At 38.1% G+C, this 13,093-nt stretch overlaps 2 protein-coding genes across 2 annotated transcripts in view; both read left to right on the top strand.

Annotated features, from left to right (window-relative positions):
• Positions 1–1,447: 1,447 nt before the first annotated feature.
• On the top strand, positions 1,448–4,282 carry LOC120085010 (60S ribosomal protein L18a-like protein). The gene is made up of 4 exons (XM_039040826.1): positions 1,448–1,723; positions 2,562–2,637; positions 2,959–3,073; positions 3,949–4,282. The coding sequence occupies exons 1-4, from the start codon at positions 1,513–1,515 to the stop codon at positions 4,006–4,008; spliced, it is 462 nt and encodes a 153-aa protein (XP_038896754.1). The 5' UTR covers positions 1,448–1,512; the 3' UTR covers positions 4,009–4,282.
• A 4,437-nt stretch (positions 4,283–8,719) lies between these two features.
• LOC120084993 (cytokinin hydroxylase-like) overlaps positions 8,720–13,093 on the top strand; it is a 30,733-nt gene continuing 26,359 nt past the window's right edge. The window contains exon 1 of the mRNA XM_039040808.1: positions 8,720–8,934. Coding sequence (XP_038896736.1) covers positions 8,720–8,934 — 215 coding nt within the window. The remainder of the gene's footprint in view (positions 8,935–13,093) is intronic.

Raw genomic sequence — 13,093 nt, 5'->3', positions numbered from 1 at the left:
TCACTCCACTTGTTTTTGTTGCAAAATTAATTACTTTCTAGGTTATGACCAGAAATATTTAATACTTATGTGTGGGGGCTCGTGATAAAAAAGTATAAATCACTTAATCATGTGTTAAATACAAAGTCGAGGAAAAGAGAAAAATTACCTTTTAGTCTCCAAATTTGGAAGTTAGTCTCGGAATTTCAAAATGTGTGTTTAATCTCGAACCTCCACGCTCTTTAGCACGAGATTTTGAGTCTCGCGTGTCTACCATTTCATCCAAAAATGGATTTGACCTAAAGTTTCAGGGTATGTCCGACCAAAGATTTTACCCAAATTTTAAAATGTATCTTTTTTGAAGAGAAAAGTACCTTTTTGGTCCAAAGTTTTGGATCTAGTTTTTATTTAGTTGTTAGGTTTTAAAATGTTACACATTTAGTTCTTAAGTTTTTAGTTTGGTTTTAGTTTCGTCCCTAGATTTCAAAATGTTATAAGTCTACACTTAATATTTGAGTTTTATTTCAACTTGGTCCCAAAGTTTCATGATTTTACATTTTTAACCTTAAATTTTTATTAAATATTGATTTTAATTATTGACGTCAATTTTTTTAATTAATTTAAAATAATTGTAAAGCGAAATTTTGAATTTAATTTTAAAAGTAATGAAAAAATAATGAAACATAATTAATTATAAGTCTTTTAATTCTTTTAAATTTATTAAGATACATTAACAACAAAGACGAAAAATGAATATTGAATAGAAAATTGAGGTTAAAAGTATAAAACTTGAAATCTAGGGGGACCAAATTGAAACAAAACCTAAATATCAAGAGTAAAATTGTAATATTTTGAAACCTAGGAACTAAATTGGAACCAAACTAAAAAACTAAGAACTAAATGCGTAACATTTTGAAACTTAAGAACAAAAAAAAAATTGTTTTTTTTTTTTTTCAAATTTTCAAAGAAAAAAATGTAACTTTTTTAGTCACCTAATTCATCAGAATAGGTGCATTTGGTTTCTAAATTTTTAATCTATAGATTTTAAAAAATCTTATGAAGTAATTTTATATTATTTTAAATGAGAAAAATAATTTGAAAAAAAATCTTTTTCCTAGATTTATTTTAAACTTATTTTTCTAATTCAAAATGCCACATAATTATTTACAATAATACAAAAATTACATCAGCACCAAAATTACAGCAGCACCTTTTAAAGCTATTTAAAAAAAAATCGAGATTAAAAAAATTACATTTTTTAACTCTCGGACAAAATGTGATATTAAAAATTCAAAAACTAAAAATGTAGCTTTTAAAAATGCTGATACCAATTCACCATTTATTCAAAATTTGGGAACTAAAAAGAATATAAATTATTACCAAACCGCTTTTAATATTACATTTTCGTAAAAACAACAGTCAACATATTATCCTTTTATTTTGAGAAAAATAAAATATTAATTTTAATACGATCCCCTCGCGTTCTGAATTCTGATTCATTTCGGCCTGCGGTCTCGTTTCTAGAGAGAGAAAATGAGCCAGGAAGACAAATCCGCCGCCGTGGGTGTCGTCGTCCACCACCATCACGAATCCAATTCCGGCCACCCTCTCTACGGAACCTTTCAAGGCGTCGCTAACTATCCTCCCGTCGGATTCCCCCAGCCTACTCGCCCGCCTGGTGTCTCCGACTCCGACGATCCTTCTCAATATCAGGACTATGCTCATGGCTATCAAGCTGTCCCCGGTAACCTCTTCGTCCTCAATTTTCCTCACCTTTTAATCTGGTGTTCGCTGTTTCCTTTGCTTCTTGTACGATTCTTCGATCTTATGCTTTTTCGTTGACTTGAACTACCGATCTTTGTTGCTTGGTCGAATGCCTTGATTTGAACTCTAATAAAGTTGATCTTATCACTTGAATAGCTTAGTTCCGTCCGGATTCTAAATATTGGATTAATGATCCCTAGTTGTCATATATTTGTTATCTGTATTTCATTTGGAATTCAACCTTCAGCTTTCTATTTCCTACTACTAGGTGTTTGTTGAGATTAGATCCTGGGTTTTCTTGTTCTGTAACTGTGCTTTATATTGGTATCTGCTTCGAAGTTTATAATTCAAAATTGAAAAAATAAAGTACAGTAGGAAGCCACTTTTAACTCATGATTATGCTTATCATAGTTTATCAGTGTTATTTAATTCGAAGCTTTTTGTTATGACAAAATCTTGACAAATTATATTTTGTAGGATTCTTACTTAATAGAGACGTGATTCTCTTCTGATTTTTGAAATACTTGATTTTAGCATTCTGAAATGTGTATGCTCTCTTTCCTTTTGGCATCTTGAGAAGAATATGGGTGAACATGAAAACCATATATTTCGTCACTATAGTCATATTTAACCCCTTTTCTCTCTGAGATCTGATATTGCGCTATAAAATTTTGTTTAATTTCATTTTGTTGGCTGTAATTTTGTGTAACTTCTCCTAAAATATATACTCTCGGATTTGCTTAACATATATCAGTGCAAAGACAAAAGTTGTAGCTCAACTTTTTCTTTTGTTTATCTCTTCTTGAATTCTTTTCTAGGATATGGTATTGTTGAAGGAAGACCAGTGAGAGAGCGGCGCCTTCCTTGCTGTGGTATTGGCATTGGGTGGTTCCTGTAAGTAGCCAAAATTGGACTTTGTCATCATTTGCGCTAGCATTGTCATCATAAGCAAGCCGGGCGATATCATTGTAGCCACAATAAGCATTTTAAAATTTCAATGGTTACATGGTCAGAAAGTTATTAATTCAGAAGATGATTAGAATGCTAAATCTTCCATCTTATGAACTAAAACCAATCAGCTCCTAGATGGGAATGATAGAATTGCTAGTTGTGTCCTGCATACTCTTTTTATCTTGCTATTTAAAATTTTTCCCCACATTTTTGTGTCTATGTATTAGTTGACTGATCAAAAAGATTACCGACTGTGTTCTTCAGGTTTATTATTGGTTTCTTCCTTGCTGCTATCCCATGGTATGCAGGAGCAATTCTTATACTATGTGGCAGGGTAGACTACCGTGAGAAACCAGGATATGTTGCATGCTTAATTGCTGTGAGTAACTTTTCATTGTTATTTTAGACTTCTTCAGCTTCATGATGATGTTCTTAATTTCTTATATCTCCAATATAGTTCTGCAATTAGATTTCATTACAAGAAGAGATTTTTCTGTTATATTTCTTTGCAACTTGCCAAAAGATATATTGGGTTGGTTAGGTAAAGGTAGGAGTCCTTCGGTAGTCGGTGATTTGTCAATAACTACACTTTGTCATTCTTTTATTTTTAGTATCTTGAGCTCCGTTTGACAGTAATTTTGTTTTTACCTTGTTTTTAAATTAAACTGATTTCTTGTTAAATAGCTTTAACTAGGAATTTAAAATGTTCCTAAAAGTAAATTGCAAAACAACAAAAATGGTTAGTAACAAGAAACGATGACTAAAAATCTAAAGAAACCTAGAAACAAAATTGTTGTAAAATGAGCCATTAAGTTCCATCGGCAGTGATTTGTTTACATTTTTTAACTCTTAACACTGAACACATCGAGCCGAGTAGAAGCCAGAGGAGCACGTGCCCCCTCAATTTTTCTGTTTTCTGTATATTTAATTAGTAAAGAGAGAGACTATAATATTTAATATATCATCGCAACCAAGTTAGTCCCTTAGCCCATTTGTTTGTTTGTTTTTTTTTTTTGGGGGGGGGGGGGGGTTGTGCGCTGTGGTTTGAACATTCATTCATAGCTTTCTGCCTGTTTATATACATATAATTGATTGATTGATTTATTTAAAAGATACCATATACATTTATGTTTTTGTTATGTGGGGAAAAAAACTCCTGTCTGTTTATAAATATGTGTACTTATAAATTTTTGCCCGATAGAAATTTCTTCATCCTTCCACATGTGCAAGCTAATATTATTACATTGATATCAGGCTGTTCTTGCCACAGTTGCAATTATTTTCGGTGCCACAAGGGAAGCTGATGACTGGTAGTGGTAATCAATCCTGTAATTAAAAATATTGTATAGTTTGCAAATATGTATGACTATTCATCTGACCACCCATATCTTGAAGCTAGTTTCATTGAAACCTGATTCAGTGAGAGGCTATAGATATTGCTTAGCGGTTGTTTCCCATGTTGTGCTAAGGAGTGTGTCATTCTACAAAATCATGTTATTTATTTGTTCTATGTGTTATGACTATTCATCTGAAACTCCTCTGTCGGAATATACTTATCCTTTGGTTAATATATTTCTTCTTTGTTGTCTGGAATAAGCATTTGAAATTTGAACATCAAAACAGAAAACCAAGTCCACAAAAAAAGGGAGAGATTTCTATTACAGAAAGAGACTCCAACTTTGTAAAATCACATCTATAGAATAGCTACAAAAGGTCTTCAAAATTGAAGCCTAAAGAAAAACATGAAAGCAAACAAGGGACTAAAGCTTCCTATGACTCCTATCAACTCCCCTAAACACCCCATCGTTCCACTCATCCCACAAGATCCATAAGACCACACACCCTAACAAGTCAAAGAAACCGACCTTTCTCTCCAAAAGGCGGATTGAGGAGGAACTCCTTGATCGTAGCACTGACATCTCTAGGACGAACACTTAGCTTACCAAATTTCTGGAAAACGGAATCTCAAATGCCACTCGCATAGTCACATCGTTAAAGAATATGATTTAAGTCTTCCTCCATCTTTAGATTGTTCCTCTAGCGAGGTTGCTCAGCGTGATTATCTTCTAAGGTAAAGACTTTGTCACTCACCTCAGTCTAGGTAAGGCAGGAAAGTTATGTTTATTGGTATGCATTTATTTATTTATTTTTCAGAAAATTAAAATATTGGTAAATTTATATCATCAATGAAATTTTTTTCTTATTAAAAAAATTAATTATTAATTGTAATTTACTTTATTATTATTGTTGTTGTTGTGGGTTTTAATAGAACTAGTTTGTAACATGTTCGATTCACGTGAAATTTATAGTTTTATTATACTTATATTTTAGACATAATTTTTTTAAAAAAATTATAATTAATATATCAACTAGTATTTTACCTTGTTTGACCCGAATAATTGTATTTATTTGAAGATAAAAGACAAAATAGGAATTTAAGAAATTTTAAAAGGCAAAAAACGTGATTCGTTCGAGCATATTTTTACTGTTAAATCATGCGGTTTCATATTCAAGGTCTAAATCACACTAATATATGAAAGGATATGCTTCATTGTATGTCACCACTTGACTATTGGTACAAACATATTTCAATGTTAGATTGTGATTTTTCATATCGGGAAAATGACATGATTGTCCAATCAGACATACCACCATTGTTAGATTGTAATGTTTCATATCTATGGTCTATGTCACACCCATACATGAAAAAATACACTACGTTGCATGTAACCACTTTGACTCGAATAGTGGTAATGAAAGACAAAATGAGAATTATAAAGAATTGTAAGGGCATAATAAAGATGTAAAGATTCTCCCCGCACATTTCCTTTTGAATGTAGTATAGATTATGGTGTTAAAAAAAAAAAAGCTTTGGTATGATAAATTTTCTCTTGTCCATAAAGTATTTGCAAAATATGTGTTGAAACATTTTGAGATGAAGTCGTCCTCCAATCATAAAAAGGTTAAAGTGTTTTTTTGTTCTTATATTATTATTGGTAATATTTAGTGCCATACACAAGTATGACATTTTATTTCTTGTAGTTTGAAAAATATGATTATTGAGATTCGGCATTATAACTTTTGAACAAATTGAATCATCAACAAATTGAATCGTCTCTTACTTTTAGATTAGAGGAGACCTATTGTCTTTATTCACTTGTCCGCCAGTTGTTGAAGGATGTTTTTCATTATAAAGAAAGAAAAGAAGTAGGATTTAGGATTTAGTTTTCTTTTTTTGTTGTTGTTTTTTTTTTTTTTTTTACAATTTTGTTTTGAAAATTCAATTTTATCTCAATTTGGTCTTTAGTTTCATGAACTACTCAAAATCAAATAATAATTACAAAACACCTAGTATCAAATAGAAATTAGATATCAGTTAGATAACAATCAAATAACAATCACAAACTACTTAGTACCAAATAAAAATTAGAAGAAATATGGCTAATCAGGGAATGAATCAGCCGGCGCAAGACCCAGTCTTTCTGGTCGCTGACCGCAACATTCCCATGAGGAACTATGCAGTGCCTAATCTATACGACTTCTCACCGAGTATTGTAAGGCCTATAGTAGAGGAGAATGCCAGATTTAAAATTAAGCCCATCATACTCCAATTGATTCAGAATGAGGACCAATTTGGGGGTTTACAAGAAGAGGACCCGCATGCACATCTGACCAGTTTTGTAGAGATGTGCAACACATTCTCCATCCCTGGCGTGACTCCAGAAGGCATAAGACTATATCTTTTTTCATACACACTTAAAGATGAAGCAAAGAGGTGGGCTCATTCGTTGGAGCCAAATGAGATAAATTCGTGGAATCAGTTGGTTGAACGGTTCATGAAGAAATTCTTCTCTCTCGCTATCAACGCAAGAAGATGACGAGAAGTGTTAAATTTTGGGCAAACAGAAAATGAAACTTTGAGCACCGCATGGGTGCGATTTCGACGATTGGTGAAAAACTGTCCGCATATCGGGATTCCCAATCGCGTCGTTATGGAGACTTTTTATAATGGCCTGGACAGAGCGACACAAGCAGTTGCTGACGCCTCCGCGATAGGAGGGTTTATGGATAAAACGTATACTGAAGCAAAAGTCATCTTAGATCGCGTCTCGTGAAATACAGATGATTGGGTAGATGACGGGTATGGAGGAAGAGGCCCAGAACGAAAGAAAGTAGGGAGCGCCATTGTACCAACTGATACAATGACCACACTAGCCACTCAGATGGCTGCAGTCACTTCGCTCCTCCAAACAATGGCTATAAATCAAGGAAGTCTATACAATACGGAGGGGGTCATTCAGTGGAAGTCTGCACATTAAATCAACATTCAGTATACTCTATCCAAAATAACCCATTCAGCAACACGTGCAACCTAGGTTGGAAGAATCATCCCAACTTCAGTTGGGGAGGGAACAATGACTAGGGGGGCTAGAGAAATATACAGGACAATCATTCCGAGAATAGAGGCAATCCTCCAGTTTTTCACCACCAGGGTCAAGGTCAGAGTAACTATCAGAACAGGAAATCGCACAACCAACCCTCTTCATCTAACACCTCATCCAATTCGTTGTCCTTGGAAGCTCTGCTCAAGCAATACATAGAAAAGAACGATGCGATCATGCAATCGCAAGCATCTTCCATCAGGACTTTGGAGTTACAGGTCGGGCAGTTTGCGGCCGAACTTAGAAACAGAACACCTAGTACGCTGCCTAACAACTCCGAAGCACCTGGACCGAGTGGGAAGGATCAATGTCAAGAGGTGACATTGGGCAGGCAAGCTTGATCACTTGCAGGGATGCGTTTGCGGTAACATCGAAAACCTTTTTAAACAACATCCATATCAACTATTTTTACTGCTTTATTTACCGCTTTATTATTGCTTTAGTAAATTAGTTTCCCTGACTATTCAAATTTATTTTCATTTCTGTTTCAGCTTGCGTTGTTCTTAAATTACTGTTTAATGAATGATTTAAGTGAACATTGCAATGTCTTATCATTAAGGTTTTGGGATAAGTGTTGCGATGTTGGTGATACATTGAAATGTCAAGTATGTATTGCGTCGATGGGTGTATCTTGTGTTAATAGATATACTTGCGCCCGTCCTCCAAAGATGCATTGTGTTGACGGATGTGTTGCGTTGGTAGAAATACTTTGCGCCCATCCTCCATAGATGCATTGCATTGACGGATGTGTTACGCTAATATATACAATGCACCCGTCCTCAGAATATGCATTGCGATGACGAATGTGTTACGTTCACAACTAAACATTATGCCCGTCCTCCGAAAAAAAATAAAAAAAAAGATAAAATATTCGCATTGAGGGTAATCGAGCGATCGTTTTAGCTCCCGAGGTGAATTATTACATAGCAGACGAAAGGACGTTCTTTCCTGCTATGTCATAATGGGAAGGGCGCAGAAGGCTTTTTGGATTACCAAAGCCTGCCAACGCCGATTGCGTTGGGCCCATCAAGGCCCAACCTATAAATCCTCCTCCACCAGCCTCGTTTTGGAGTTCATTTGAATTCTCTTCGCGAAAACCCTACCAAAAACCCTTTGCATACCCTGACTGCCGTCCACTCTTTCTTCTCAGAAAAGAAAAATTACCATCTTCTTTCCCTTCACCACACTCATGGCCGGATAGTCATCACATTCCTCTTCCCAACCATCATCCCCTTCCCACGCCCCTGTCAACGCGCGGAAGGCGGCTTTCCTCGCCTCCAGCCGCCGCCTCGTGCCCAACCCAAGCCAACTCCTAGAATCGTTGGAAAACCCAAGCGAAAATCCTCTGTGATCACAACACCGTCCACCCACTAAGAGGGGCCAAACATGAAGAATGCCCCTGCCGCCAGACCTGAGGTGGCACTCCCATTACCTTCAACTGAGAGTGAGCAAAAAAGAAAAGATGACAAGAAGGTGTTTGGAAGCATCCTGAGCCAGTTAGAGAAGGACGGGGGGTTGCCGGAGGTAGGAGTAGTAAACAACCCCTGCCGTCGGAGGAGAAGTTAGCTTTAGCTTCGTGGAGGATGGCCTTCACCATCTCGGATCCTAAGGAGACTGCCCCAAAAGACTCCAATGAGGGACTCATAAGGGCTGTTCTGGAGGCAAAGAAGCAGACTGAGAAGTTTGAAGAAAAGAAGAAGGAGAGAAGAGTTGAAGAGAAACGAGCAGAGGAAGATGAAGTTGCCCGGCTGGAGAAAGAGAAGAAGAAAAAACAGAGAAGTGAAAGAAAACAACGCAGGTGAGAAGAGAAGCGCTTGAGAAAAGAGGAAGAGAAGAGGAAAAGGGCGGAAAGTATGGATTTTGACGGATAATCAACCACCGTAAGAGTGGAAGTGGGAATATTAGCGCAATTTGAACCAACAACGCAACAACAAAATTCATGGCCGCATTCCAGACTAGTTGCATCGGAGGGTCAATTCCGCAGTTCGGACGACAAGAAAGATCCTGACATCTCCCCATTAATGCAGCATCGTAAGGAGAATACGCCGCAAGGGTCCACAAGAGACCCAATAATTCATGAACGCATAGAGAAGGAGAAGGAAGAAAGAAGAAGAAAGTTAGAGGAAAAGGAAGAAAAAATGGAAAGGACGCGCGAAATCATCGCCTCGGCCGATTTGGCCAGATGGCTTCATGATGAGGAGATTCGCTGTGCCAACGCAAGGGCAGAAGAAGAAGAGAAAATAGGGCTCGAGGATGAGCAGCGCATTGCGCTCGCCTCTTAGCAGTTTGAAAAAGAAATGAGAGAAGAAGAGGAGGCGAAGATGAAAGCAAAAGAGGAAAAAGAGTTACGCCGCAAAGCCAACATTCAGCGTACCAGGAGCAAAAAAGAAAAGAAAAGGAAGAATGGGAAAAGGAAAAGCAAGAACAATGCAAGGAGTGGGAACGCATTCAAAGACAAAAATCCCGCCTTGCTTCCTCTCAAGAAAAAATTAAAGCGAAGGTAGAAGGCACTAGCCAGAAGATGCCAAAAACCAAGAAGGAAAACAATGATTTATTGATGGAAATGGGCTTCTTTCCTGCGCTAGCGCCACTACCAAATCTTGTCATCAGTATTGTGGTGGAGCATGGGTGGGAGACTTTCTTTCAATTCCCATCCATAGTTATTCCAGCGGTAGTGAGGGCCTTTTACCATGTCCAGCTCCATGACACCAAAGATGCGGTGATCGTTGATGGGAGGGTAGTGCCATTCAGCGCGGAGGACATCAATTAGCTCTACCAGTTGAAGAATTTCCCGGAAGCACCGGGTAAAAAATTGATTGATGATCCTACCGAAGAGTATATGGAGGATGCGCTGAAAGTACTGACGCAACTGGGCACCAAGTGAACGGTGTCCTTGACCGGCATCAAAACCCTCGCCTTCAACTGTCTGCTACCTGAAGCGAGCCTTTGGGTTTACTTGGTGAAGAGACGGTTCATCCCGACGTCGCATGATAAAACCATTTTAAGGGATAGAGTCATGGCCGCATACTGCATTGCGTGCGACATTCCAATTAATGTGGGTCAGCTTCTTGGGAAGCAAATCCGAGGTTATGTAGGCCGCGTCAGGGGCCAATACTTCTTTCCATGGATGGTCTTTAGGCTATGCCTATCTGTTGGCATGGGCATTGAAGAAGAACCCATGTCAGAAGTCCACGGTCTCATTAGAACGAAAATCCTGAGAGTCCTTCTCAAGGATTCGCTGCATTGCCCCGACTTCCACCGAAGCGGCCCCTCATCGACTTGAATGCGCTGCAACCACCCAGACCCAAGAAATGGCGCTGTAATGACAAAGGAAAGGAAATAATCCAAGGAAGTGCATCGCATCAACAAACCAATTTACCTTTGGACCCCTTACTCTTAGTCATCCGCCCACCAAGTCCAACAACTGAACCCCTTTCCCCTATTCTCGAACATTTTACGAACCTCCTCCTTATGCCCAAGTCCAACCTTGCATCACTAGCAGCTTCCATCAACCATCCATCTCCACCCCACTTTTCCCCGCACACATCGCCGTATGTTGATGACCCACTTGGTTTAGGAGCAAGCCCTTCCGTTCAGCCTCAAACAAATGCAGGTGAGACATCGACAACGCCATCTCCCACTGCATCCCTAGCTACTGCCCTCGAAGACATGCGAGGCTTCTTGTCACGAGAACTATCTTCTTTCTGCCATACTTTGATGGAGTTGCGAGAAAGCAATGCAGAGCTGCGTTAGGCGATGATAAACATTCAACGCAACATCTTTACCCTTCGTCTGAATCAAAGACAGATGGTCGAATGCAACCACGAGTACTTTAATTTCTTGACTGCATATTTGCATGGCCTCCTGGTTCCTCAGCATCTGCAGCAGTCTCTGTTATTTGAAGAAGCGCCGCAAGGAGCTCCTCCGCAATACCCTCCTCACCATGAGCCCCCGCCGCAAAGTTAAATTTGGGGGTGTACCACCTTCTCCTTCACATTTTTGAATTCTTTTTGCGGTCATTCCAATTTTTTTTTCTATATATATATATATAGCTATACTTTTGTATTCTTTTGTACATGCTTAAAATTTTGTGATTGCAGTCAGTATAATTCTGTGTACTTAGACAATTTTTATATACATTGAGTGATTATTCTTTCCTTATGTGTTGGCCTCTTTATTTATATCATCCTTTGTCAATTTAATGCAGTATTGCCTATCTTTTCTTTTGCGTTGTTTATTTGCGCTGCCATGACGAGTATTATGCATAACCATAGCACAATTTCTTTATACATTGCCTTTTCTACCTAACACTTAAACAATTCATCGCAATAGTTTCCACTTTACCTTCTCTATCACAAGACTCTGCTCAAACCTTCTTTTCAAAATTTGACTAAGTGTTTTGTCTTTTCTGTCCAAAACAATGCAATGAGGACCTTGCGATTCTCTAAATTTGGGGGTGGGAAAGGTTTGAGCATATGCGATCAAACGGATGCATTCATAATCAAGCCAAATGTGTTCTTCAAAAAAAAAAAAAAACTCCGTTGTCAGCGCAAGGGAAAAGCCCAACCTGATAAGAGTTAAGTCATGAAAGGATTCTGCTTGTACTTGGATGTTCGCATGACACCCGTGGGAGCAAGACAAAACGAAGGTAGGTTACCAGGATCGACGCAAATACAAAAAAAAAAAAAAAAAGAGACAACTCCACTGACCAGCTAAAGTGAAAAAACTTGGCTAAGGATCAAAAGTTAAAGTTGAGCTTGGTACACAACCGGAGTTGGATGTTCGCATGACACCAGTGGGAGCAAGCCAAAACGAAAGGTGTAACCATGATCAACGCTCTCTATAAGAAGATGCAACCAGGCACCGATAAAAGGCGTACTTCGTTGTTTTCACAGAATAGGAAAAACATTCTTTTCAAAAAACAAGAAGAGAACTTTAAGCAGAGGTTTGTCTTAGGTAAGATAAAGTAGAACATGCGTGAAGAAATGTTCAAAGGATAGAAGGAATTAGTAATTTGAGAAATTTGTAGAGATGGAGCATTCGGAGTAGCCGATCGACGTAAAGTTAGGATAGAACTTGAGCTAAATTGCTTAGTAGTAGATATAACTTGAGGACAAACATATATCTAAATTTGGGGTGTGATAACTTGTAGAAATATAATGTTATTTTATACATCTTATTTAGAATATGTAGTAAAAAAGAAGGGAAAAAGTTGTGTCGAACGTATAGAAATTGGCTTAGAAACGCAAAAAGTTGTAAAGTGTCGGAAGCAAACCCGCTAACCCCATTGTGATGGCAAAATGGAATTTTCAAGTTCTTTGTTTTGTAGGAAACAGGTCACCGCATGCGACGGATCGAGGACAAAAAGTGCAACGCATTCGCACCGAATGTGACAGTCGATCGTGGACGAAAAGAGTAATGCATCTGCACCGCATGCGACGATCGATAAAAAGACCAACACATTTGTACCGATGTGGCGATCGATCGTAGATGAAAAGAGCGACACATTTGCGGGGATTTCTGAAATTGTACAACTTTTTTGTTGTATGATCCGACAAATTGAATGTGAAGCAAAGCGGACGTTTCCACCAAGCCGCAGAAAAAGTAACTTTTCAGAGTGGGACCACTGACGAAGGAGGTGCCAAAGTCTATAAATAGCTACATTAATTCCAAAGAAAGGAGGCTGGTTTGAAAAGACATTGATAGAGAATTCGCGGTAAGCTGGTCTGAAAAGACATTTAGAGAAAATCTGGGAGAATGACGAGACAAGTCTGAAAGGGAAGTCTCGGGAGCCAGAAATTCTTTCACAATCCCGAAGAGAAGCTCTGTGCAAAGATCATCTCTACCAGGGAAACTATCCTGAGAAGGAAGTTTTCCACCACACTTCTCCTACACGTCGGCAAGCAAATCGTCTCCGATTGGGATCCGTGTCAAGACATTGACACGCTTTTCTTATT

The sequence above is a fragment of the Benincasa hispida genome, chromosome 9, assembly GCF_009727055.1.
Source record: "Benincasa hispida cultivar B227 chromosome 9, ASM972705v1, whole genome shotgun sequence".
Classification (NCBI taxonomy): domain Eukaryota; kingdom Viridiplantae; phylum Streptophyta; class Magnoliopsida; order Cucurbitales; family Cucurbitaceae; genus Benincasa; species Benincasa hispida.
This window is presented reverse-complemented; position numbering and strand designations above follow the sequence as displayed.